Source organism: Alternaria infectoria (assembly GCF_024043175.1).
Source record: "Alternaria infectoria strain BMP 0036 chromosome Unknown scaffold_8, whole genome shotgun sequence".
In the NCBI taxonomy this organism is placed as follows: Eukaryota; Fungi; Ascomycota; class Dothideomycetes; order Pleosporales; family Pleosporaceae; genus Alternaria; species Alternaria infectoria.
The window spans coordinates 262,970-288,430 of record NW_026250697.1 but is presented as its reverse complement, the minus strand read 5'-3'; the positions used below and the strand labels follow the sequence as shown (position 1 = coordinate 288,430).

The 25,461-nt window shown below is 53.2% G+C and overlaps 8 protein-coding genes across 8 annotated transcripts; 2 read left to right on the top strand and 6 right to left on the bottom strand.

The window, feature by feature from the left end:
* Nucleotides 1-2,024: 2,024 nt before the first annotated feature.
* Nucleotides 2,025-8,163, bottom strand: J4E92_005522 (uncharacterized protein; the record flags this gene model as incomplete). Its single annotated transcript, XM_051496902.1, has 5 exons — nucleotides 2,025-3,207; nucleotides 3,260-3,863; nucleotides 3,911-5,337; nucleotides 5,383-7,992; nucleotides 8,081-8,163. The coding sequence occupies 5 exons, from the start codon at nucleotides 8,161-8,163 to the stop codon at nucleotides 2,025-2,027; spliced, it is 5,907 nt and encodes a 1,968-aa protein (XP_051352562.1).
* Nucleotides 8,164-8,694: 531 nt separating this feature from the next.
* On the top strand, nucleotides 8,695-9,865 carry J4E92_005521 (uncharacterized protein; the record flags this gene model as incomplete). Its single annotated transcript, XM_051496901.1, has 3 exons — nucleotides 8,695-9,208; nucleotides 9,259-9,776; nucleotides 9,827-9,865. The coding sequence occupies 3 exons, from the start codon at nucleotides 8,695-8,697 to the stop codon at nucleotides 9,863-9,865; spliced, it is 1,071 nt and encodes a 356-aa protein (XP_051352561.1).
* Nucleotides 9,866-11,856: 1,991 nt separating this feature from the next.
* J4E92_005520 (uncharacterized protein) lies at nucleotides 11,857-12,849 on the bottom strand (the record flags this gene model as incomplete). Its single annotated transcript, XM_051496900.1, has 2 exons — nucleotides 11,857-12,384; nucleotides 12,442-12,849. The coding sequence occupies 2 exons, from the start codon at nucleotides 12,847-12,849 to the stop codon at nucleotides 11,857-11,859; spliced, it is 936 nt and encodes a 311-aa protein (XP_051352560.1).
* A 1,034-nt stretch (nucleotides 12,850-13,883) lies between these two features.
* Nucleotides 13,884-15,310, bottom strand: J4E92_005519 (uncharacterized protein; the record flags this gene model as incomplete). The annotated part of the gene is made up of 2 exons (XM_051496899.1): nucleotides 13,884-15,167; nucleotides 15,224-15,310. The coding sequence occupies 2 exons, from the start codon at nucleotides 15,308-15,310 to the stop codon at nucleotides 13,884-13,886; spliced, it is 1,371 nt and encodes a 456-aa protein (XP_051352559.1).
* A 2,255-nt stretch (nucleotides 15,311-17,565) lies between these two features.
* On the bottom strand, nucleotides 17,566-19,325 carry DML1 (mtDNA inheritance, partitioning of the mitochondrial organelle; the record flags this gene model as incomplete). Its single annotated transcript, XM_051496898.1, has 4 exons — nucleotides 17,566-17,833; nucleotides 17,928-18,493; nucleotides 18,544-19,203; nucleotides 19,254-19,325. The coding sequence occupies 4 exons, from the start codon at nucleotides 19,323-19,325 to the stop codon at nucleotides 17,566-17,568; spliced, it is 1,566 nt and encodes a 521-aa protein (XP_051352558.1).
* A 307-nt stretch (nucleotides 19,326-19,632) lies between these two features.
* J4E92_005517 (uncharacterized protein) lies at nucleotides 19,633-20,721 on the bottom strand (the record flags this gene model as incomplete). Its single annotated transcript, XM_051496897.1, has 1 exon — nucleotides 19,633-20,721. One exon carries the CDS (start codon nucleotides 20,719-20,721, stop codon nucleotides 19,633-19,635), a length of 1,089 nt encoding a protein of 362 aa, XP_051352557.1.
* A 301-nt stretch (nucleotides 20,722-21,022) lies between these two features.
* Nucleotides 21,023-21,883, top strand: J4E92_005516 (uncharacterized protein; the record flags this gene model as incomplete). The annotated part of the gene is made up of 2 exons (XM_051496896.1): nucleotides 21,023-21,105; nucleotides 21,166-21,883. The coding sequence occupies 2 exons, from the start codon at nucleotides 21,023-21,025 to the stop codon at nucleotides 21,881-21,883; spliced, it is 801 nt and encodes a 266-aa protein (XP_051352556.1).
* A 390-nt stretch (nucleotides 21,884-22,273) lies between these two features.
* J4E92_005515 (uncharacterized protein) lies at nucleotides 22,274-22,667 on the bottom strand (the record flags this gene model as incomplete). The annotated part of the gene is made up of 2 exons (XM_051496895.1): nucleotides 22,274-22,460; nucleotides 22,543-22,667. 2 exons carry the CDS (start codon nucleotides 22,665-22,667, stop codon nucleotides 22,274-22,276), a joined length of 312 nt encoding a protein of 103 aa, XP_051352555.1.
* Nucleotides 22,668-25,461: the final 2,794 nt, after the last annotated feature.

The following is a 25,461-nucleotide window of genomic DNA, read 5'->3' as shown; positions in this document are numbered from 1 at the left end:
CCCCGAGCGACTCGCGCCTTCCCGTGCCTGATGCGATTCAGACTGACACCAGGGTCCCTTCCGTCTTGCGATAAGATTGAAACACCAAGACACCAAGACATCGGTTACCCGGGTCTCGGGAACACGCCCCTCGACAGCGAACTCAAGTTTGCCCAGTCGTGCTAGGCAATAAAACCAAAGATTGGCCTAATGATCGCCACAAGAACCCTACATGATCTTACACTGCGGTCGTACCATTCTCAGAACACTGCTTCTACTACGATAATCTGCCATTTGGTACCTCCGACTTGGTGTTGCTTGCATGAGCCCCGTCGTGTTGTTGCCCCTCCGTTCTGTCGTGTTTCAAACATGCGATAGCTTCGGGACAAACGCCTCCTTCCGTCATCGCTCACGGTACCTCGCGATAACGTCGAAACAGACCTCTTTGCGCCCGTCTGTCGTGAGCAATGCGCTGCCCCGCCGGCTGTCAAACAATAGCGCCTGTCAAACGGCGTAACGCCCACATGTCCGATCCTTCGGTTGCGCATGAACCCCGTACTATACCCACAACACACGAGAGGAAAATGCTGTCGCAGCTTGGTGAAGTCCGGAAAAATTCTTCATACACTCAGGACCACCATTTTCCGTTGTTTCAAGTCACTCAAAGCGCCGAAGTATCTAGTTGCGTCAGTGACTGGCGCCTCAGACGTGCTGCATACTGCATCTACACCTCGCATTCGCTTTCCAGTGCTGAGTGCCCAAAATTCGGTCCTACGCCGTCATGGCACCAGCTACCAAGAAAGCCAAAATCCAAAAGCAAATTGTAGACTACAGAGCCTAGATCTAACCACCTGGCAGCCGATCACAAAGTCAGATTGAAGATTGTCCCTCGAACCGCTGCACGGTCTTGTCTCATCTCATCTCATCGCATACCCAAGACACCCGCAAGCGTGCGCTATACGGCCCTTTACTACACATGCTACACAAACCACAACAAACACACGATCGCATAGACAAGTAGGTATACCTCAAACCTCACTCCTCATCCGATCACGATGCTCGTTGCCACGTTTACTTTTTCCAAACCACCGTTCTCGCAAGCGTACCGAACTATCGTATTCCACAACACTCACCCCACTCCCAATCCACCACGTGCATGAACACCGATCAATAAAATCTGAAAACTCGGAAAGCCGGAAACACTTCGATCGATGGAACCCGGGTCTTCGCGCAACCCGACGATTGAACCAAACCCATTATTCAGATTCCACACATCCCACTCCGTGCGGCTGGGTACAGTAGTAGTACATTGTAGAGATTTCCATACAAAAAAGGTCCGATAACACCTACCACATTTCGATGCTTCCAGAACGCATGAACATACCAACCCCGCTTCATCTTTTCATTGAACCCACCTAATCCAACTCAATATTCACGCTGGCAGTCAGCGCCATGTCATGTCATGTCCCCATCACCGCGAACCTGTTTTCCCGCCCACTGCCCATGTCGGAAAAGCTTGACATGTGCCTGAAACACCGCTAGCGAAATGACAGCAAATGTGTCAATTGCAATCCTGTGGCGCCACAGAACAGGCGCTTGAGTGGTGTTGGGTTGGCGTGCGCTCAATGTGAAACACGAAGGTCCTGCAGGACCAAGACTTTTCACAGGACGGCCTCGGTGGGGTTGTCGGTGAGTGTGAGGTGTTGGTGTAGGAATGGACGGGGGCTGGAGCTGGCTATGATGGAGAATAACCGTCTTGACTTTGGGGCGTGGGAGATGATGAGATGGGAGACGGGATGGGAGCAGGATGGGGATGGTACGGTGTAGGTGGATGGGTACTTGTAGGAGCCCCAATGTCGACTTCGACTTCGACGACGACTGCTACTCGTTACTTCGTATCGCGCCATCTTCACCATGCTATAGCTCGACTGACACTTCAAATGACCTGATCATTCACTCATCCTCATCTAACGCCGCAAAAACCCAACATGATGCTAACATGAACATGACACCTCACATACATTCATCAATTGTTTACTACCCAACTACTGCGCATGATTCCCCCCAGCAGGCCCCGGCCCCCCAGCGAAATTCATCTGAGCAAGAACATCCCTCCTCCAACTATCATCCTCACTCTCACTAGCCGTAGAATCACGGTTCGCAACGCGCAAGCCACCGCCTCCACCGCCGTTCCCACCTGCTCTGCTATCATACGAGCCGTGGCTGACATAGCGCGTGACTTCCTCGCCGCCGCCGCCGCCGTATCCGGCGTTGTAGCCTTGGCTGTGTTGCGAATCCATTGTCCATGTCTGTTGTTGCTGTTGGTTGTGCTGTTGTTGCATATTGGGATCTTGAGATGTGTTATCGTAAGAGGAGTAAGGCGTGCTATCGCTGTAGAAATCTCTGTTATTCCACGTTCCGGGGTTGTTTGCGTCGTCGGAGGGTCCCGGGCGGAGTACGTCGGGGACTTGGCCGCTTAGGCCGCTGCCGCTAGATTCATACTGCTGTTGTTGGGGATGGTATGCGTTTTGGTAGTTGCCAGGCTGGTGCTGGTGTGCGTTTTCGTGGAAAGGTCCGGCTCGGTCAAGGGGTGAGTAGTCCATTGCCCCACCGTCGTGGAGTTGTAGGTTGGGGAGGAAGGACATGCGGTTGTCTGTTGGGGTGCGGTCGCTGGGGTCGTGGAGTTCGACACCCTGGTATTGGCCGCCTTGTGGGTTTTCGGGTATGCTTTGTGTGTAGACGGAAGATTGTTGGCCTGGTTGTGGGGTCATACCAGGGCTTGTTGATAGCTGTTGCTGTTGTTGTGATAGCGAAAGGCTGTTCATCGTCGCTGTCATGCCGAGCAAGCTGGGTGCTCGAGTGGAACTTGCTTTCATGCTTGCTGGTCCCATCCGGCCCATGCCAAGCATACTTCCGCTCATACTGGCGCGACCTGCACCAGGCTCTTCGCTGATCATTTGCGCATCCGAGCCGTTGGGGTCGCGGATACTGTATTGCGCGATTGTGCGCATCTTCCTCGTCACCCAACCAGCTAGGATCTTGCCTCTTTGTTTCTCTCCCAGCCTGGATCGATGGAAGTCGCCTTTTTGTACGAAAGATACGATATCGATGACGAGTTGATGTTCGTTCAGAATGGCGTTTACGATGACGGGCACCATGCTGGCGAGGAAGTTGCGACGGAAAATCTCCACCACGATGACCACGAGGCCACCTGCTTGGAAGACAGCGCTGAAGATGGTCAGTATGTGTAGAACGGGGAAGATATTCGAAGAGTACATACCATCCACCAGGAACAATATTCCGGTGGCAGCGCTCCACAGACTGCTCAATGTCCATCGAGAAGTGGTTGAGACCATTGACTTCAAAGGTATCACCAATGCTGCCTAGAACGAACAACACTTGCATGTCGACTGGCGCACCGTTGGGGCCTATCGGACGTGTGACGTTGTGCAGGAAGCCCAAATCTCCGGTGCGGACATATCGTACGTTAGGGTCTCCGTCGACAGTCCTTCCATTGAAACGCTCGGCATCCAAGCGTTCTTTCGAGCCGTAGAAGCTGTGTGCGTTGGCTTCAGACTGAACCCAGATCTCACCATACTCGCCGACCAAGCAGAGCTGATTTGTCTCCGGGTTCACGATTGATATTTGTGTACTGACGGGTACCATACCGGAGTCTTGGACTAGCAGAGCACCGGGCTCGGTGTCTGGGTCGACAGGCATGATGAGACCTCTTCGAAGGGCGCCTACATCGAGATGTAGCTCTATCGGTTCGATGCACATGTATGACCGCGATGCGACCATGGGGTTCAGTACATGTGAGTAGACGGTGTTGATCGCTGTCCGATCGAGACTTGCTGGGGAGAAGTGTACTCGTACGCGCTGGTCTGACAGATGTTAGTTACCGTATATTCATCAACATTGTGATACTTACAAACATCGACACGTGGCCGACCGTCAGTTGCAATCATGAGGTTCTTGAGCTCGTGCAGAGCCATGTTCTTTCCAGCACCTCGTGCGATAGCATGATCCAACATTTGGCTCGTGGCATATGCATCCTTGATCTTGTATCTCGACAAGGTCTGGAAGAGGATGTTCGGATTTTGCGCAAAGTCGACAGGCGACACGAGGTATGTTGGCGCTGCAAGGAAGATGCCCATGACGCAGGTATGTATGAAGCCAAGTCCAATGGTACTGCGCACACAACCGAGAACCGGCCTCGTGCTCGTCATCTGACAAGTTTCTTTCTGGACCTTGCACAACGCCATGATTTGGCTATGTCCCAATTGCACAGCTATGCGTCGCTGATCAGGTGTCCAGTACGTCCATACCAAAACTGGGAAACCAGATTGTATCCAAGCAGGTCGTATCGTCAGCTTAAGATCGCGGCAACCACTAGACTGCTTAGGTGGTTTTGTGGTATTGTACATGTTCGGTACGCTGATTTTGAGGATGACTGCCGACTGCTTGATGTGTTGCGATACTTGCTTGACCTTCATGAGGTGGTCAACGTCGGCGTTGACGAGAATAGCCTTGACTTTGAAATCGGCAATGATGTGTAGCAGTGCAGGAGCATCTTCGTTCAGCCTGTTCTGGTCAATTGGTGCCATGGGAATGCACACGGCCCCGAGAACGAAGCACGCATGAACGGCATAGACAAAGTCTTCCGAATGCGTGTACATCAGAAGGAGGTGGTCACCAGTCTGGACCTTGACCTTGTTCTTCAGGTACATTGCGACACCTGCAACTTTCTGATCAAACTTCTTCCAGTTGACGCCTTTGCCCTCTTTGCCGCGACCATCGACAGTGCAGTAGGCGAGCTCCTCAGCCTGTCGTGATACACGCCACTGCATAAGGTCGTGTATGTTGGAGAACTGGTTAAGAGGTGTTGACGTTCTATCGTCAATAACGACTTCTCTGTGATCCACTCCAGAATATTGCTTGTCCTGCAGCATGAGGAACTGCTGGCGTGCCATTGATGCCTCGTATGACCACATGCCGCCAGCGGGGTCGTCGCCTAGTGCGATATTCTGGACTGACCTCTCCACACCAAACTTGACGTGAACGCAGGGTAATGAGCCATTGTCAAACTCTCTTCGGCAAAGCATGTTTCCAATCTCTCGTCGACCATTCTTAATGACTCGGGGAAGCGTGTTTGGTGCTGTGATCATCACACAGTAGACCCGTAGGTGATGCTCTTGATACAGTACTTCCATGCATCGCTCAGATAATGAGTCCAAGAAGGGAATGTCAAGTTGTTGCGGCGGCCCGCCTGGGTTTGTGGGCGCAGTCGACGCGGCTTGCGTTTCAATAAGGATGATAGGCAAGTATTCGCCATTGACGTACGAGTCGAAAGATGAACTACACGGTGTTAGTTTGATCACACGTGGATGCAATAACACTTACCAGTCGTAGATCTTGGGTACCGCCTTCATAATGCTGGTGACAAGATGCTGCACGAAGAAATATCGGTGTTCGGCCTCCAGCTGACCATGCTCTACCCATTCGACACGCTGTCGGATACGGTCCTCGTACAGGCCCAAGACAAAGATTTTGCCTTCCACCACGCATCCGAGCAATCCAGTGCGTAGGAATTCGAGTTCGAGCAGTTGTGGTGTTGGGCTACCCTCTACAAAACGATATGGCCGGGCGTGGAATATAGTTTCAGTATGCTTTTGCAGCTGCCAGAAACCTCCAGATAATGATGGCGAGTCTACCCAAATCTCACCTATCGAGTAAGGGGAGCACAGAAGATTAGTCTCTGGATCCACGACGGCCAGCGTCGCATCGGGTATCGGATAGCCAAAAGCGCCAACTCTCATAGTGCCGGGCTCATTCACACGCTTGCTCACTTCCTCTCCAATGGCCAAAACCACGACTTCGTTCAACTTCAGTGCTTCCTTGTCCAGCAAGATCTCGGTCAACTCCGTTGGGCTCTTCTTTTTCTTCTCCTTGGTGTTGTTCGTGGTACCACCTCCGATAAGACTAGAGTAGCCATTGGCTGCCGCGGCTTTGTCGTCGACCTCGTCTTCGTTGTCGGATTCTTCAGACACTATGCTCAATGGGCATCCCATGCGCTCTTCACCGCCTAGCCAATCGCGTACTGATATGATCATACCACCGTGTTCAGGCAAGCACAACATGGGCGCGATGAGCTCTCGTGCTCTGGGGTTCCGTAAAGGTCTGAAATAACGGTCTCCAAGAATCTCGTGAAATTCGCAATCGACAGTGAGTGTGTCGATTAGACATATCTTCACTGAGCCAAAATTGGGTTCCGTGTTCTTCTTGAAATTACGAGTAGCCATAGGATCCTGTTGGTAGTTGTATGCGGCGCGCTTGAGACCCGGATAGTCGGCGATCAGTATGTTCGACTTGTACTTGGTGATAAGGTGTGCGTATAGACCAGGTGTCTCCATCGTCGGCGTTTCCAGCCAGACAGTAGTGTGACCGCCATAGACAGCAAACAGAACACTCAGGATGAGACCAGCGCTCTCACGGGGGTCGAGGTAAGAAAGAATGACTTCGGTTGGTGCTCTGTTCTGCACCGGCGCGACGAACTTTCCAGACGAATCCCTCAAGTTGCCGTTGAAAGTATCCTGACTATTCGGGTTGTTGGCGGGTATGGTACTGACCATGGCGCTGATGCAAGCCATCTGATGCATGATGGTGCGATGGCTCAGTACAACACCACGCAAGTCGCCGGTTGGCGCGCGAGAGAACTCAATATATGCGACCTCGGGCACTTGCAGGGCGGGCGTGTCGTCATGCTTCTTGGGGTGGTAACTTCCAAACTCGTTCGTCTTCCACCATTCGACGCCACTCGGCCACTTGAGACGATTCTGGCTAATGTCACGGTGGAAGGCTTTGAGGTTGTTGTCCGTGGTCAGTGCGAGATGTGCTTGGGTTGTGGTCAAGAGGAGGATGAGTTTCTGATAGTCGTCGACGCTATTGATGGGAACTGCTACAACGCCCGCGATGAAGCATCCCATCAAAGCCACGACAAACTCGATGATTTCCGTATCCCTGTATACCAGCGCCACGCGATCGCCCCGATAAAGATTGCTCTTGTCCCTAATAACTTTGGCGACCTTTTCGGCGCGACTGGCCACTTTCTCCCAAGTGATGGAAGCCGTCTCCTTGCCCTTGGCGTCTAACACCCAGAAAGCGGTAGTCCTCGGCTGTGTACGAGCGCGGTAGCGTAGTACAGCACCGATGTTGTCAAACTTGGACATCTTGATGTTGTGGTTGTGAGGGTCGTATACGTCGAAGGGCAGGTCTCGCGGTTCCAGTGGCATCATCGTGTCTGCAGCACCCACGGGCAGGTCGCTCGGGTTCATCATGGGCGGTGGTATCGCAGCGGTCGGGGAGAAGGCGTCGCCCGTCGAGTAGCGGTTCGGTCCGCCGTACGAGTCGCGTTGGTCCTGCATCTGCTGCCCTGTGAAGTCGGAGAAGTAGCCCTGGTTCACGTCCAGCATCGTGCTCCTCCTGCTAGCCTCTCCAGGCGACCCATAGCCATTCTCAAAGCCTTGCTGGGTGTCCGGGTTGAAAGCGTAGTTGCCCATCATCGTGGGTTCGCGCGAGTAGGTGTACTCGGGCGTCTGGGGCCGGGGTATGAATGTCTCGCTCCCTTGCGACAGCTGGGAGGCATTGCGCTGCAGTGAAGTTGTGCGCAGGCCCAACTGCTTCTCCTGGAAGCGCCCTACTTGGCTCGGTGGGTATGCCATGTATTGCGAGTTGCCGCCAGCGGTGCTCGTCGAGGAGCTGGGATAGTGCATCGACGAGCCCATGGTGCCCTGCGGCGAACTGTCATGGTACGAGTCGGGTCGTGGGAGTTCGATGTGCGGCGTCTGTTGGGTCTGCTGTGGATTTGGCCCAGAGAGGGCGGCGAGGGATGCGCTGCGAGAGCCTGAGCCCTCGCTCTGGGCGGGGCTCTGTCCGCGCAGGTCATGCTGCAGTTGCGCTGAGAAGTCGGGCCCCAGATACTGCGAGAGGAGCACTGTCTTGCGCTTTTCGTAGCTGTGCGACTCGTTAGCGCACGTGGGGGAGGATGCGAATGCGACAGCGGCAGTGACCGTGAAGATAAATGCGGGAGGAGAGTACCAACCCCTTCTGTGTGATGTCGCCCTCCTCGAGTTCGTGGTCCAGCTCCTGCAGCTTGGCCTGCAACTCCGGGTTCGTCTCGGCCATGGTGTCTCTTTCCTCCGGCGGCGCAGTCAGGTGGAGCGAATGTTGTCAGGCTATGCGGTGGCAATCCGCGACATGCTAAAAGTAAAGATACGAGGCGCCGTGAGCCAATGCGAGGGGGTGAGGCAGAATGCGCGCGTGAAGAATGGCCAAAAGGGAGTCCCAGATTGGAATAGACCCTGTCGTCGAGTGCCTGGAAGCGCACATTGGCTTCAAACAAGTCAGGTACGCAGGCCACCACCGGACATCCAGTATGACGTTCCTACCCCAGAGCAGCCGCGCCTTCCTCTTGGCGCTCAGTGCCTTCCTCACTGGCCGCCTTAGTCAGCCGTTCGTCGCTGCCCCTTGCGCGTGGTGGTACCTGCTGCGACATGTGGGTTTGCGCGTTATGCCTCGGCTCGAGGAAGCTGAAGGTGTGCCGGGACGCGCCCGAGTCAAGTAGAGTAATCACCAGCACGCTCTCTTCTTATCTTCTCCTGGCCAACTATCGCTAGACCTCACTACTTGCTTGTCCAGTATCCATAATCCGAGACCATGGCGACACTCATCCGCCCGCCACCCATTGACCAGTCGCAATCCGAAATCGAAAATGTCCTCGAACTGACGCAACTGTCCGATATCGACCCTGACCTCTTCACCAACACGCGCCCACTATGGCATCCCCCGGGTGCACGCGGCATCTTCGGCGGTGCTGCCATCGCCCAGACGCTCGCTGCAGCCCAGAAGACGGTTGACCCCGAGTTCACTGTGCATTCCATGCACTGCTACTTTGTGCTTGCCGGCAACTCAGAGATACCACTCATATACCATGTAGAGAGAGTGCGATCGGGGAAGTCCTATGCGACAAGAACAGTGCAGGCGCGCCAACGGGGCAAGGTCATCTTCACGACAACTATGAGTTTTGTGCGCCAGAACAGCGGAGGAGCGAAGAAGGTCGAGCATGTGGTCCCAATGGCCGACGTGCCAGGCCCAGAGGAGGACTCGGACTCGGAGATGCATCCCAGCGGCCACAGTCCGTTCCAGAGCCAGAGACTGGCGACCGAGAATGGTGAGTACTTTCACATGTCAAGCGTCACAGCCCAGCCTAACCCCGTCCAGAGGACTCCGACAAACCTCACACCAAGAAGTGCCGCCAATGGGTGAAGGCACGCGGTCGCATCTCTCCCGCCGGAGGCCACGAGGCTCACCTCTCCGCCATCGCCTACATGTCCGACAGCTACTTCATCGGCACCGTCGCGCGCGTCCACAAGCTATGGCGATATTCCTCACAACGCAAGAGTGCCGCTAAGTCCAGCATCGGCGAAGACGTGCTCAAGACACTGCTGGAGATGGATGATGCCGAGTTGAAGCGTCAGTCCGTCAGCGAGGCAGACATCAAGCGCATACAGCGCATCAAGAATGGAGAAGATCCAAAGAAGGTTGCGGATGACGTGCCAGAGATCGGCATGATGGTCAGTCTGGACCATACCATTTACTTCCACAACCCCCGTACCTTCAGGGCCGATGAGTGGATCTTCACCGAGACAGAGACACCCTGGGCTGGCGATGGTCGTGGACTCGTCTTCCAGAGGATGTACACGAAAGATGGAACCCTTATCGCGACCTGCGTACAAGAGGTAAAACTTCCGCACTTCAATTATACACTCAGCGATGCTAACTTGATCAGGGACTTATTCGACTTAAGCAGAACGACAGCAAGTTGTGAAGACGCAGTCACGTTTCCGGTCTTCTTTTTGCGTTCTCACCCACCCGCTTGCATAGACTACATCCTTTATTGATAGATCAATTAGACCTGACCAGACTCTCTGACGTCTCGCTCCCTTTTTGCACGCGTTCCCATGAGTCTTCTTGCATACCCAGGCCGACCTGCTTCCCAGCGAACGGGTATGACGTGCGTCAGCTCACCCGCTCGATGTTCACTTAGCGCATAGTGTGCGTTCGTAACCACGGATGAGTATCGAGATCACGATGACTAGATACGATCAACCAGCGAGGGCCTAACGATCTAGCACACGTGTTACCGCAGTCCGTTGGCCCTAGAGAAGCAGAACAAAGAAGTAGAGCTCACAGCACCCATAGCTCCTTCCACCGGACTCAGGAATGAACATCGTGGCTTTTGTGGCACCTTCCAAGTACCACCACGCACGTGCAAATGACGGAAGCAATGGCTAGCGTGACTTCCTTGACGCATACTTTATGCCACACGGTCGCCGCTGCCTTCTTGACATGACGCTTCCCGCAACTCTCACTCCTCGATAGCGCGTAGCCATCCTCTCACAAACCCACTCGTTCAGCGCATCTCACTATCTCGCGCGCTCGAAGCATGACTACCGACACCTTCTTGCCCGTGCTTCGGCGGGTATACCGCAGGACTCACATACAACATAGGTGGTGACTAGAGAATCCGGGTGGGCGTCGGGCTCTTATTGAGTCTCTCCCACGAGGTCATGGCTGTGTATGAGTCGGAGGTGAGTATAAATTCTCACGCTTTGGATGAAGATGTGTTCCTTTTCTGCACGCAGAGTTCGGTGTTTACTATCATCGTATACAGGAACTACAAACAGTTACAAGCGGAAATCGGCACAGCACGACGAACCTTGCACTCATCGATTGAGCCATTGGGAAGGACAAGTTGCCGGATCGACAAACCCTCGCAATGGCGGAACCCCAAGCAGAGACCTCTCCATTCCACTCAAAGGCATGGTTCGATGCAGTTCCGACAGCAGAACAAAAGAATTTCTACAAAGGCCCTGCGAGTAACTGGATCACGAGCAGTTGGCCCAACATCACTGGCGATCCTGACTATGAAGCTGCTCGTCGCTTCGGACATACGACTCATCCCGGTTGGATTCGGAGATTCTTCCAGTGGTCTTTCGACGGTGAATGGCAGGCATCCGGGACTATCGAAGACGAAGCGACTCTCAAAGAAAAGAAGAAGAAAGCCGTCCTTCTTCCGAGCGTTCCTGGCGATTTTGCACCCTGTTCAGACAACCAAAGGGTAATGAGCTTCTGGGTCTCTAGCGATCCGGATTCCTTAGGCTTGAGGATGATCGATTCGACAGGAACCATCCCACATTGTGACATTCAACTTGGACGTGTGTAACCATACTGCCTCCGAAATTCAAGACTGGGTACTGACTGACCGCAGTATTCGTCGCCTGCAAGATGTACGAAAAGAGAGAACAATGGATCAAGAACGACTTTGAGTGCCAGACAATCACGCGAAAAGAATTGGGCCTCGAAAGGTACATAACTAGTCGCGAAACTGAAGGAGACAAAGACAGAATCAAGGCGTTTCTAGACAGCGTGGAGAACGGAATTCCAGAGATAACGATCAGAGGGCGGCGTCATGAGCGGACGTCAACACCAGAGTCGGCGATACTGACAGCGTTCACGGCAGTTAACACGTACGAATCCTTCTATGGGCTCCGTCGACCTGAATAAGGAGCAGTGGTTCTTTACTCCATGGTTTCTGATCACATCTTACTATCTCTTACAGTGTGGCAGCATGTTGCGACACTGTCTTTACCGAGTTGCGATCTCCTATGAAATGTTTGAAAAATCTGTTTGCACCAAAAGTCGAGACAATGAACCAGTGGTCGTCATACACGCTCGACCATCGAAGCGAGATCAGATTTTCATGTTTCGAATTCCATTTCATATCATTTCATCACTCATTACGCCCCCAACAACACCCTAATTCGTAAAATCCTTCTTCGGCGCCTCCCCCTCCTCCTTCCCACTGCCATATTTCCTCACATGCTCCTTATTCGCCCCCTTATCCTGTTCAAACTCCTTCAACTCAGGCGCACTCATATGCTTAACCACATTATCCGCCTGCCACTTCTTAAAGCTAAACCCGACCCCCTCATGACTATAATCCTTATCATTCGCCTGATCCTTATGATACTTGACCTGCATAAACTCCGTATCCCTCGTCTCCGGATCCAGACTCAGCGAGACCAGTCCCGTTATGGTGGCCGTCTTTGGGATGAGTTTGAAGGTCCAGGACTGCTTGTTTTTGAATTGGATCATTTCGGAGTCGGAGCGGATTACTTGGTAGGATTCGTTGATGGAGGCGTTGAAGAGTTTGGGGAGCGCGAACCATTGGCCGGCCATTTTGTAGCGGTCGTTGGCGTAGACGAATTGGTCGTCGTAGACGCAGTCGGGCGTGTAGCGTTTTACGCGGGTGATGGTGGGTTGGCAGGAATAGAGGGCGATGATCTGGGGGTGGATGTTAGTCTTTAGTATATAGGTAGATATCACAAGAGGGGTGCTTACGTCGTCGACCAGGGCCTGGCGTTGCGGGCTGAGCTTGATGCTCTTGCTTGGGTCGGGCTCGTAGTCTTCACTCGTAGCCGTCTGTCTGGGCTCAAACTGCTCGCCGGGCGCATCGCTCGTCTTGGGAAAACCTGAGTTCCCGCTGCTGACGATATCGCCCGTGGCCTGTCCGCTGGTTGAAGTCGACATCTCTGCTCTTTGCTGTCCGGCTACTAGTCGAGGAGGCGGGTTGCTACCGCTTGGATTGGATTTCTGCTCTGCGTTCCAAAGCTGCACGGTAAGTGCTTTCTGAGGATGCTTGAGAGCCGGTTTGCTAAGAAAGTTCTTGAGATTGGTTGAGAGGAGCTTGGAGCGAGAGCCACTGGTTGCTGCAGGCATGGAGTTTGGGTTGTCGGAAGCTGAATCCATTGACGCGGTTGTGTACTATATACGTGTTGTACTATGTTGACGCGTGCATGCGTGAGCGTAAGATGACGACAGTGTTAATTGACGGTGGTGCTAGATGCGGGAGTCGATGATTCATGGACTCGAAGATCGGGAGATCCAAATGTTCACGCGCGCCTTTTGGTGTAGGAAAAGGATGGGGGTTGGCACCGTGACCTGCATCTTGATTTGGGCCCTAACATGGGATTTCAGGGCAGATTTGTGGAGAAGCGTTGCGTATGCCATGGGATTTGGATGTGTCGAGGGGTGCGGGTAAGGCTGATCGGCATCTTTCGGGTGTTGCGGCATGACGCACGGTTAACTTCCTTTTCAGGCAACTTCGGATTGCTATCGATGGCGGTGTTAGCGTGTATACGCGCGCTGACCCCCTGGAGCGATCAGCCTGATCCGGCCTACCAGCCTCGCAGCACCTGCGCGCTCCCTACGCGTCGAAAGAGCCAGAGTGACGATAACGATTTGAGTCGCCATCAACGTGAAGTACGGAAGCCACAAACAAGCTATACAATGGAAAGCAGCGCAATCGACTCAACCAACAAAAAGCGCGTCGCGCAAGTCACGCACTCAAATGTACTTTCTCAGAAGCCGGTTAACCTCGTGATAGATTACTACTACAGTTACATGAGCTATCTAGATTCCAATCAGAAGGCCACCGTCATTACTTTTCGTTCGATACATTACTCCAAACCATTCCGCGCAGTCGCGTATCGCAGGACACTGTAATAAATGCTTGCTGATAGGGCGCATACAAAACGCTCATGGTCAAGCCATGTGACGCATTCGCCATGACCGGGCCACGCCGCCGAAGAAGAGTAGTAAAGGTCATTAGTGATTACAAGAGAACGTCGTAATGCGTTGCCCGTCTATCCTCCGTGTGCCCGTGTCGTCGTTGTGTGGGGGATTAAAAGGGGGTTGGGTGAAGTCTTGCGATGAAGGAGAGTAAGAAAAGCGAAAAGTGTGCTTTTGTACATCTTGTACAAAGTGTGGTAAGAGTCGACCGCTTAGACGAAGTAAGCGAGAGCGGCAGCACCGGCCATGAAGGCAGCGAGGGGCTTGGTGGAGCTAGCAGCGCCAGTGTACTCAGGGTAGCCAGGGGAGGTAGCGGATGAGGCGTGGTAAATGGATGATGAGGCGGTACCGACGGGTGTGGAGGCGTGGGAGGAGGCAGGGGGAACAACGACAGTGGTAGTCTCCTCAGCAGGAGGGGGAGGGGCGTATCCGGAGGAAGACGCCTCGGGGACGACGGGAGTGGAAGTCTCCGGGATGGGGACAGACTCAGTGATAACAGGAGGGGGAACGGCGTATCCGGAGGAAGACGCCTCGGGGACGACGGGAGTGGAAGTCTCAGGGATGGGGAAAGACTCAGTGATAACAGGGGGGATGGGCACGGACGAGGTGACGACGGGAGGAACGACTGGGTAGGTGGAAACCTCCGGGATGGGCACCGACTCGGTAATGACAGGAGGGACCACAGGGTAGGTGGATACCGCTGGAATGGGTACCGACTCAGTGATGACGGGAGGAACGACTGGGTAGGTGGAAACCTCTGGGACGGGTACAGACGAGGTGACGACGGGAGGGACCACAGGGTAAGTGGAAGCCTCGGGTACGTAAGGAGTGGAGCTGGGAGGAATGACAACAGTCGAGGTGATGGTGACCTCAGTGGTGCTGGAGACCTCTGGCACGTAGGGCTTGGAGCTCGAGTACGGCACGTAAGGCTTGGAGCTCGAGTATGGCACGGTGATGGTCTCAGTCTCCGGGCAGGGAGAGCTGGAGCTCACGGGTGGTACGTAGATGGAGGTGGAGGTAACGACCGGGGGAGTGTAGGTCGAAGTCACAACCGGAGGAGTGTAGGTCGACGTCACAACAGGAGGGGTGTAGATTGACGTCTTGACCGGAGGGGTGTAGGTGGAGGATGGCACAACAGGTGTGCTTGACTCCGGGCACGGGGTGCTGGAACTCGCGGGTGGGGTATAGATGGAAGTGGACGTAACGACTGGCGGCGTGTAGGTCGAAGTCACAACCGGAGGAGTGTAGGTTGACGTTACAACAGGAGGGGTGTAAGTGGAAGACGGCACAACGGGGGTGCTCGACTCCGGGCAGGGTGTGCTGGAAGAGACATGGGGGACGCTTGAAGACTCATGGACCGGGTAGCTGGAGGTGACGACAGGCGGGACGTAAGTCGAAGAGGTCACAACCGGAGGCACGCTGCTGCTCTCTTCCTCGCAAGGAGTGCTGGAAGCCTCGTACGGCTTGCTCACGGATGGAGAGGCACCGTATCCGGACTATATGTTGTTAGAGTTGAACGGTTCAAAAGCTAACGGTACTTGTGTCAACATACAGAGGAAGGCACAGCGTAGCCGTCGCTGCTGGAGGCGCCGTAGCCGCCACCGTAGGGAGCAGCGTAGACAGCGCCCACAAGGGCCATCGTTGCCAAGGAGTATCTCATCTTGTTCTGACGAGAGGTGTTGGATGTATTAAGGAGTAAAGAGTATTACTAGGTGATGGGTGCGAAGCGAAAGTAACAGAGCAACCGTAACGAAAGAGCTGCTGTGTTGAAGATCGAAGACTTGATGAAGCTTGAGAGGCACGATATATGAGACTGAGGAGGAATGCGAACCTAATATACTCATTAGGAGAGGCGGGATCTTCACACCCTACCAGCCTTCTGCTTTGCCCTACCCATGGGAAAGCCACAACAGGGTCGCATCCACGCACGACGGTTGAGGGGCTCCGAAGTAGTTCCCCACACTCATCCGGACGTTTTTAGTTCCAAATCACCTCAAGTCGATCATGTTCGTAGTCTCGGCCATACCACGGGATGAGGCTCTCTCAGTATGGCAGGCGTCTCTAAGAACGTTTGCTGGCCAAGTTTACCCTAGCAACCGGCTGCAAAAGATCGCTAGTCAGCGAACGACTTACCTAAACCGTAGCTGCATGCATAAGGCTACCAGGATAATCGATGGTTAGGAGAACACGACGCCCTGCCTTCTCATGCATGCTGACTTGATGACCGTTTTGGTAGCCGCAGAGGTTGGAACTTACAGCTGTATTCCAGCCACCCCACAAACCAACGGTGAGTGGCAGTGACATAACGTTGTCCAAACATGGCATAAGTCTTCAGCCGCACCAATGAAACGCCATCGAACCGTTTTCCTGTATTCAATGTGTCACCGGGTAACACGAGGGTCATTCTGTGAGTCCGAAATCCAAACAACCAGGTATATTTGCGCGGACTGCAGGGCCGCTAAGACATCGTGGGCTTTGGTCTGTCGTGAACACGAGCTGTGCACCAGCACAATGGGACTTCGGCTGACGGCGGTTTCAGTGGAAGCTTGGAAGATTGTCTATACTATTGTCCTAGCATGACAGCGATAAACAAGCTTCCTTGCGCGTATTGTTGAGAAACTGTACAATGTTGCGACCCTGCACTGTAGCAAGGATTATCTTACATCATCCCGAGAACTGCGCGTGAATTGGGACGCGCTGACCAAACTTTCCATCTCTTTGCACGCGACAGAACTGTAATAATGGGATCCGTGCATGGCGCGGACTCTCCTCCGTTTCTTGCTGTCCTTGGAGCGTGGCCGGTCTCAATCAATAGCCTTGAGCGTATGTACCAGCCACTATCAGGAGCTAAGACGGTGGCTTGCAGGTGTGTTTATTGAAGATCCAGGGTTTTTCCATATCGTGAACTTGTCGGCGCATTGCAATTGGCGGACTCATTGGAGGCTGGTAGTGTCCCAGCCAGACTGCCGCAACGTTCGCATGCCTCGCTACCCCGCGTTACCCCGATCAGTGAGCAATCGCAGTAAGAATCAGAGTTTTCCTGACTGTCGTTGTACGACCGGCTGCGCGTCAGCTTACGGCAGCTGTAGATAGTTCCTGCAGCAGCTGCCGCCGCCGTTCGGAACGTAATTAGCTGATTGCGACTGGCCCCAACCTAGCAAGGACACCTAGCCGTATCGCGCATCGTACTTAGACTTGGGTTCCAGACGAAGGTTGTTGTGGTGTTCGGGCGAGCAAGGGCTGCCGCGCACACCTGCAGTTCAGCTACCCGGCGCTTCGTACAAGCGTCCGCGAACGCGTAACGGTTCAGCGGCAGCCTCAACCCTGCATACGTGCGAGCAGCAACACCTTCACCAATATCACCAGATCATGTCTTGGCCGACCAGCAGATCGCGGCCTTGGTCCGGCTCAATCCGAAGTTCGGCTTACGATCAGGAAATAGAGGCCTTCCAACAGCGCGCAACTTGCAATGCGTTGCCCTGGCGATCAAGCCCGAACTGCGGCGTAACGAAGCACGATGCATCACGACTAATTCACTATGATGTCAGTATGGGAATTCGTCGCATGCTCTTCCAAAGCCGAGCTCCATGTGGTTTAATCTTTCCACGTTCGGTCTTCCCTGTACCGCCACGGCGGCACCTCAACGTCCGTCAGATGTCGCAGTGCTTGCTCAGTGATGGAAAGCGGTCCAGAAAGTCCGGCCCTGCACAACCGCTAGGAGTAGCGCAAATGTATGTGTTGTAGTGGTGTCACCAGAGTGTTGTGTCGCGGATCAATCAGTCGTGGCTGACGGTAAAATCCTTGTGTATTGAAGCCGGTGGCAGACGCGCTGTCGTTTCCACGAAGACGCTGTGCGCCAGCCACGCGTAAGACATCAAGCTCGTTGCGACGCGACTAATCGTCGTCATCGCTTTCCGTTCCGCTATCCCAGCCTTCATCGTATTCTTCCGCGAGGACTTGTAAGCCGTTGCATAGCGCTTCCTTTTCTTCAATACCGCCCATTCGCTTGACGATCTGCTCGACCGCTCGGATCTGATCAGCGACAGTGGTACTTGTCGTCAGCCCCGTATGTACAGCAAGCTTAGTGGAGTGACCGGACCCTACGTCCAGCATCGAACGAGGAAAGCTGTCAAGCAAAGGAAATAGTAGCGGTGCAGCAAATCTGAAACGCGTCAGCCTGAATTCCTCGTTTTGCGCCCAATTTGCAAGCGCCGATAACACGATATGCGCATCTTTGATGATGAACTGATACATACCTTTGCACGGCTGGTCCACTATCGAACCTGTCATGAGGATCACGTTCGTTATCTTCAGACAGGGCCCACTCTCCACGAGAAGCCTCCGCTCGCCCAAAAACGTGCTCTTTCTTTCCTTTCCTGGTGGCCGTTCTATAATCGCGAGTGAAGGTATCAATGTCGAAATGGCTTAGTCGATCGTCGCCCTCACTTGTCTGCCTTGATGTCATGGAACCGACCTTTTCCGCTTTCTCGGCTTCATCGAAAGCCTTATCTGACAGTACCTCCGGATCTGCAGCACTCATCTCGAGCTTCGCTATACGTCGTTTCCCGGTACTGTTGATAGTGTTTTCCAAGTCCTGAAGCGTTCCGCGCCCGCCTAGAGATGCTCTCAAACGTGAGGATATGGTCATGCTTTCCAGACCCATGACCTGTAAAGCTGCAACATGCCAGGGATAAGTTGCATCTAACGATAGATAGCCCGGTAGTTTAGCAGGGCTGTTCGACATCGGTACGTACACTGACGACTGTTCTCCAAGTATTTGAAGAGATCGCGCAGAACTCGCCACTTGTTGTATGCGTCTTTCCTGCTTTATGTTAGTCTGTAATTCCTCCAAAACCCTGGATATGAACATACTCGAGGGGTCGATGAGTTGGCACCATGGTCACCTAGGCCCCATGTCCAAATGCTCATCTTGCCGTACTCGTCCCTGAGCCTTTCGAGCCATCCCGAGGCCCAACCGCCCCAGGCGTCATCAACACCCGTGAAGATCTGGAGCCCTTGAATGCCATCACATTCTTCGACAAACGGTCGTAAATCTCTGTCAACCAGATCTACTTCCCTTTCAAGCTTCTCGAAAAGCTCCATCCCTACGTCCCAGCTCTCGAAGGGCATAAGCTTGTCGTTGACGTCAAACTCGGACAGCTGAACAATGGACTTTGGATGGTAGTAGACACGGCTATAATCTGACCAGTATCTTACAGACGATGTGCTGAGCGGGGGAGGCTGGAGGCCGGCATCGAGGTGCTCTTGATAGGTGGATTGTGGGATAGTCTCTGTTGCACGCTGTACAATAGGCTTTGATGGCCAGACACCGTTCTGATCCAATATGCTTCTGTCGTCTTCGGCCTCGTATAGTGCATTGATCTTTCTCATGCTACCAAAAGCACCTTTGAGATCGTATATGAGCGTCCTTGGCGTGAAAGTATCGGACCCATCTGGAGCAACACCTGGCCTAAACAGTATGTCATGATTCACAGGTGACTCTGGCTCGGGCGGGTATGTGAAGTAGGACTCCTGCGAAAATATCAGATGAGACGACGGAGCGCCAAGATTTCGCGACCTACTTGTGTGTTCCAGAAGTGAGTGCCTAGGTAGTTGCTCTGCTTGCCGAACTGCAAAGTCACAATTTCGTGCATGGCGACGAATGAGTAGCAGTCTCTCAATGAAACGGATACATATACGATGCCTTGGTGTTGATGTGAGAGCGAGAGATGAGTTGACTGGCGATGGTGCAGACGGAGATAAACGGTGATTGGTGAGATCAAGCTCTGTCATTGCCCCGCACGTGCACACGCGATGAGGAAAGAGCGGCTCCACCACGTCGTTGACAACGACCCGTGGCGCAACTAACGAAAAGGCCGTGTCCTCGTGAACGTTTCCGCAGTGTAAAACAATGAAGCGGTTGATCTACATACAAATACTCGGTCATCCAATTCAACTCACTTAGCCCATAAGTTGCAACTGATCCGTTGGCGGCCACCTCGTCTGCGCAAAGCTCAAACACCGCTTGATACTCTGCAGATACTTCCGCGTCATCTCGTCGCTCATAATATGCGCCGCATTCTTATCGCTCTCGTGCAGCTTTTCTCGCGCACTTCTCTCGTGGATACCCACCATGGTAACACCAATGGGCCACGCCGCCTTGCCGATACTGAGACGTAGATAGCCATCGTTCGCGTCGACGTATCTTCGCTCCTGTGCAGCGTGCACAATCTCTACCACGGGCTCGACAATACTGTCTGGAAGATCAAGCTTCTCCATTTTCTTGAACAGTGGTCGCATGTTCTCGCGCGCTTGTACCATGGCTGCGTAGGCTTGTTTTCCTTGGTAGCTCTCTTTGACTTCGGGGTCTCGACGGAGGAGTGTGAGGTCCCATTCTTTCAGCACCATGGTAAAGTAGCTGGCCAACTGTCTGAAGAGGAACTCGCGACCCTCCTTGTCCTTGGGTACCTGGGGGCTGACCTTCATGTCCTTCTCCGGTACGAGTTGTAGTGTTGTGGGTATCGGACCGTCCGTCATGATGGCTGCTAGGCTGTCTGCGCCGACGCGCTTCTTGTATCGCTTCAGGCGTTGTTTGTGTGTCTCGCCGAATAGCCGCGCTGGCTCATCGAGGGCTCTCAGCTTTGCGACGAGCTCTTCGTCTTCGATATCTTCGTCTTCGGGGACTGGTGTGCCGTCTCCTTCGCCGTCCTTCTTCTTAGGTGGAAGATCAGGAAGACCTAGCCGCTTTCGCCGCTGTCTTTCCTCTGCCTCTTCCTCTTCTTCCCTTATGCGTCTTGATTCCTCGGCCATGCGCATGCGCTTTTCCCGGCGTTCTGCTTCCCTCTCGGCTTCATCTTCTTCAGCTTTGCGCTTCTTCTCGTGACGTTCTCGCCGTGCCTTCTCCGCGGCTTCTTGCTCAGCAACATATGCGGCTTGCCGTTGCGCTTCGATTTCGCTGCGCTTCAGGTACTTTTTCTCGGTCGGTTCGGCTGGTGAGGCTGTGTCTTTACCCTTTTTGATGTGTGCGGACATCAACTTTGCGAAGTCCATGTTGGCGACTGTGATGTTCGGGGTCTAAAGTGAGTCAACGTGTCGAGGATGAGTCAGTGTTAGTTGCGACCTGGAAACTCACCTGCGCTGGAAGGTGCCCGCCGAGGAACGGCGCTAGTGGGAGCTCTCCGCGTCCCGGTCGCGTTCCTTCTCCCCCGAACTCTCCAAACACATTCACATCTTGCGCCTGACGTCACCTCCTCACGACTTTCCTAGCGAGTTGTCGCTACGCCCCTGCGAATCTCGAAGCATCTTGAATACATTGACTAGCCTGGCTATCCACAAGGCTGCAGACCTCACAATGGCTGCTCCCGCGAAGATTGACCGTCAAACAACGACGCCCTTCTTGTTGCGCCTCTTCTTCAAGCAGAACTCATTCCATAGGTGCGCATTTCTCATAGTCTTATAAATGTATGAAGCGAACAGAGTACTGATAAGCCAAAGACTGGACGAGTTCGATCCGACACTACCGCGTCTCCCGACCAACGTCCAAATCTACACATGGCAGAGCTGTAGTCTGCGCGAGCTATGCACACTACTCCTGAGCGCAGTACCAACATTACTACCGCAGCCGTACGCCGGATCGCGCATCGCATTTCGCCTCGTATACCCAGATATCCAAGGCTCAAACCGACCAGGCGCGCCAGGGCGATTCATATCGCGCGACATAGGCTCCGTCATTGTAGGCGCGCGCCCCAGAGATGAGGATACGGATATGGAAGGCGTTGAAGGAGGAAGTGTCACAGAAGCTCTCAAGCAACTTGACGGCGACGCAGACAAGACACTGGGGGACGTCAGATTTATGATAGGCGACTATGTGGCATGCGCTATACTCCCACCGCTGCCCGATGGCAGTGTACCGGCCGCACCTCCGCCACTATCTGGTCCCGGTAGAGGACCGCCCTCAGGACCGTACGGCGGACGGCCGCGTGAGAACGGCTTCGGTGGACGGGGAGACTATGGTGGCTTCGGCAGAGGTGGACGGGGTGGTGGAAGCAGATTCGACGATCGGAGGTTAAGTGGAGGAGGCGTGCCATTTGGCGAATGGAGAAGAGGTGAAGCGCCACCAGATCGAGAGCTGGGCTTTGGAAGAGGGGGTAGAGGGGGACGAGGAGGTGGAGATGACTGGCGCGACCGAGGAAGAGGACGGGGACGATGGTAGGACAACCCTCTGACTGCAAAGTCATGATGCTGTCGTTGCGACTCAGGCGCGGCACAAGCCATGATGGCGCCCAAGCAAGCAGCTTGACGAAACTCCGAGTCACCATTTGAAGCCGGTGAGTCACTATGACCGCTCGTAGGATGAGTTAACATTGAGGTTGACGGATACGTCGTAGCATTACCCAGTCTATCGAGTCGCTATCAAGCTTCGAATTCGTCTCCATGCTTCGCAACGTGCGATCTTCCTTCCCTTCGCCTCCTTGTCGCCGTAAATTCTACCACACCAACTCGTCCTCGCGAACTGTTCCCTCATCGTAGCCACAGATTCACCACACGAACTCGCCTTCCCAACATCTTTGCTCGTTGTAGCCACAAAACCCACAATACGACGTTACTGTTTGGATGACTTCTCTGCTTCGATTTTGTCCAATAGGTTTTCGTAGGCGGTCACTACGTCCGACGCAGCTGAACCTACGGAGCGTACCTCCTTCGTGCCCGCGAGGTAGACTACAGCGATGTTCTGGTCGGTGTTGTTCTTGTGCCCAAACTCGTATTCTTGAGGGTATGAGGACTCTTCACTTCCGTCGAACGGAGCTTCGTTGAGAATGTCTGCAGACGTGTACGTTAATGGGAATCCGATATAGAAAGCGGCAAGTAAACTCGCCCTCAATCTGCCTCTGCAATCGCACTACCTTTGCCTCGTCCTTCTTGCTCAATGTGGACTTGTTGACGACAGCAGTTTGCTCAATGCAAGCGTTTGTTATTGTGGACGCTGTCCGGGGCATGTGCAGTATCCGAAGAAGGGTATATTGGTAATAAAGAATACATGATAGCGCGCGCAGTGGTTTTGATCATGGTGGTGAGTCTTTTGGTGTGAATGTGTGAATGTGACTGTGTGGAAGTGACATTGCGTGGGAGTGACTAGGACTGACTCTTGTCACTGTAGCGTGGAGGATGTTGACGAACATACGAACAATCTACATGAGCTATCGCAGGATCCAACAGCATAAATGTCTTCAAAGGCTTGTTGAGGTGTGATCTCAAGATTAGCTTGAAGTATACAAACGAGTCGGAGGTGATGATATTGCCCTGTTCAAAGTTCATGTAGGCTCAAACTGTCTGACTTCTGGAGTCTTTCTTCGACGAAATTAACATTGTATTCCCATATATCAGACTTGGTACTCTTCTCTCGGTTTCGTGCGTGAATGTAAGTGTTCATGTGTGGTGACTAAGGAATGGTAATAGCGACTGGACGTGTAGTGGATCCCGTCCCATTTCGGTTAGTGCCATACCATCCAATGAAAGCGGGGCCCCTCGTATGTTGCGAAGGACACATTTCCACCACCGTCCACGCGCCTCCCGCATGTCTACGGTGTGCGAGGTGACTTCCAGACCAACGATATGGCGCATAATTTTCATTACCAGGCGCTCGATAACGGCCTTTCACAGATACGAGTCTTCAGCCTGTTTCCAGCATCTGATCATCATGCACCATTGCGAGGCAGGCTCCACACCGAACACTTCTCACCAACTCCGCCGATTTATGAAGCGATTTCATATGTGTGGGCGGAGTGGCCAGGGGAAGAAGTGCTCGAGGTGAATGATGACGAAATGGTGATAACTTACAACCTCGCTTCCGTTCTGAGACGCGTTCGATATACAGATCGGATACGAGATTTGTGGATAGATGCCGTGTGTATCGACCAAAGCAGTCCAGAAGAGAAGTCTCAGCAGGTCAGAAAGATGCATCGAATCTATTCGTCAGCGTCAAGGGTGCTTATCTGGCTGGGTACAAAGGTACTCTCGCGTATGAGGGATTGCAATGATCAGAAACTCTGGATGAGTGACGAAGAGTCAAGTGAAGAGATAAATCACGTTATGGATTATCTAGAACGCTTGCAAAACCAGGGATTTGAGGGTATCGAAAAGGAAGAGATCAAATTCAAAGTTGAAACGGAACCTTTATTCGCCTGTAAATGGTGGAAACGCGTTTGGACCATTCAAGAAGGTGTGGTAGCCAACGAACACTCGCTCGTACTCTGGGGGTCTCGAGAGATCTCGTGGGCAAGCCTTTTCGACTTAGTGGAACGTGTGAACTTGTTAGGTCAAGTTCGTAATCCCGAGAGATTCTGGGAACTTCCGATTTCAAAGTTTGTACGAATTTACCAGCGTTACCGTCTGGTTGGGACGATACCTTTGGAGGATCTTATATACGTGTCATATGGAAGATCAGCGTCCGATCCCCGGGATCTCGTATATGCTCTTCTTGGTCTCGTAGAAAGACAGCCACTGGAACCTTTCGAGCCCGATTATACGCAGAAAACTACGTGGGCATTCCAGAAAGCCGTCGTCGGCGTTATGAAAGAGCGGAAAGACCTGGAATTCTTGTTGAACATTGTGCTGCGGCGATCCGAAGTAAATTGGACTGAGAAGCCTTCTTGGTCCCACGATTTCACGGAGGAAACACTCCTGCTGTCTCTCCGCCTCAAGGACTATCTGTTTCGCCGCTACGACCTCGTGCAGGAGGGCGCAAGCACTGGACGAAAATTTTCTAGCGTTCAGCATGACGAGCAGGCGAGTACTATCAAGATCACTGGCGCCATCGTTGGACAGGTCGCAGAAACCCAGATGATTTTTACGGATTGCTACAGCGAATTGGCCAGGGACAAACACAACTCCATGTTTTACAGTCTCTTCCTCCGTCAGCACCTGAATGCATTCGTGCCATGGCTTTTACAGACACTACAAGACTTTACTCATATCGCTCGAAAAGCATGGAGTAAGCGCTTCTTGCCGGACGAGGTCAACGCAAAGGTAGAAAGAGGTGACGTTTGGCGTGTCGCTTTAGATGGACGGAGTGTGGACAACCTGAAGTCGCGCATCAAGCAACCGATGCCCAAAGCTCTCGTAGATGAATGGGAAGTCCTCCAGCGCTATTCAGCGCTCGATACCTGGCGACATATGCTTTCTCAGGAAAAGAACGGTCTGGCCGAGGATCCAGAATTCAGCATTGCGAAGTCATTATACCGCCACATGATAAGCATTTTTAGTATATACCCACGTTGGAAAGGGTGCCTTTTCACGACGACAAGCGGCTATGTTGCATCTGCGGGTATGAAAGTTCAAAGCGGTGATGTAGTGTGTATCCTCTTTGGATGTCTCCTACCACTAGTTTTGAGACCACAGAACGATGGAACGTACATCATCGTCGATGCTGCTTACGTGGAAGGAGTAATGGAAGGGGAGTTTCTCCAAGACAGATCAAGCTACACAGACACAGAGTTCGTCATCAGTTGAATCGCTCTAGTGAGAGCTGTGTCATTCCTGTAATCTGGCTGGATCTTCCAGGTCTGACGCTCAGGAGGTCACTGTTACACAATGTATCTTCCGAACTTTCGCAGCGTCAAGTCCTCTATATTGCGTAGCCAAAGTGCCATCGCGGCTGAGCGAAGGACAACATAGGTCTGCCCCAAATCGTGAACGCAGCGAATCATCGCAACATCGACGCGCCCGAATCTATCATTCGATCACAGCACGACTCTCATGCCGGAAAGCGGCACATAACAGACCACACCGATG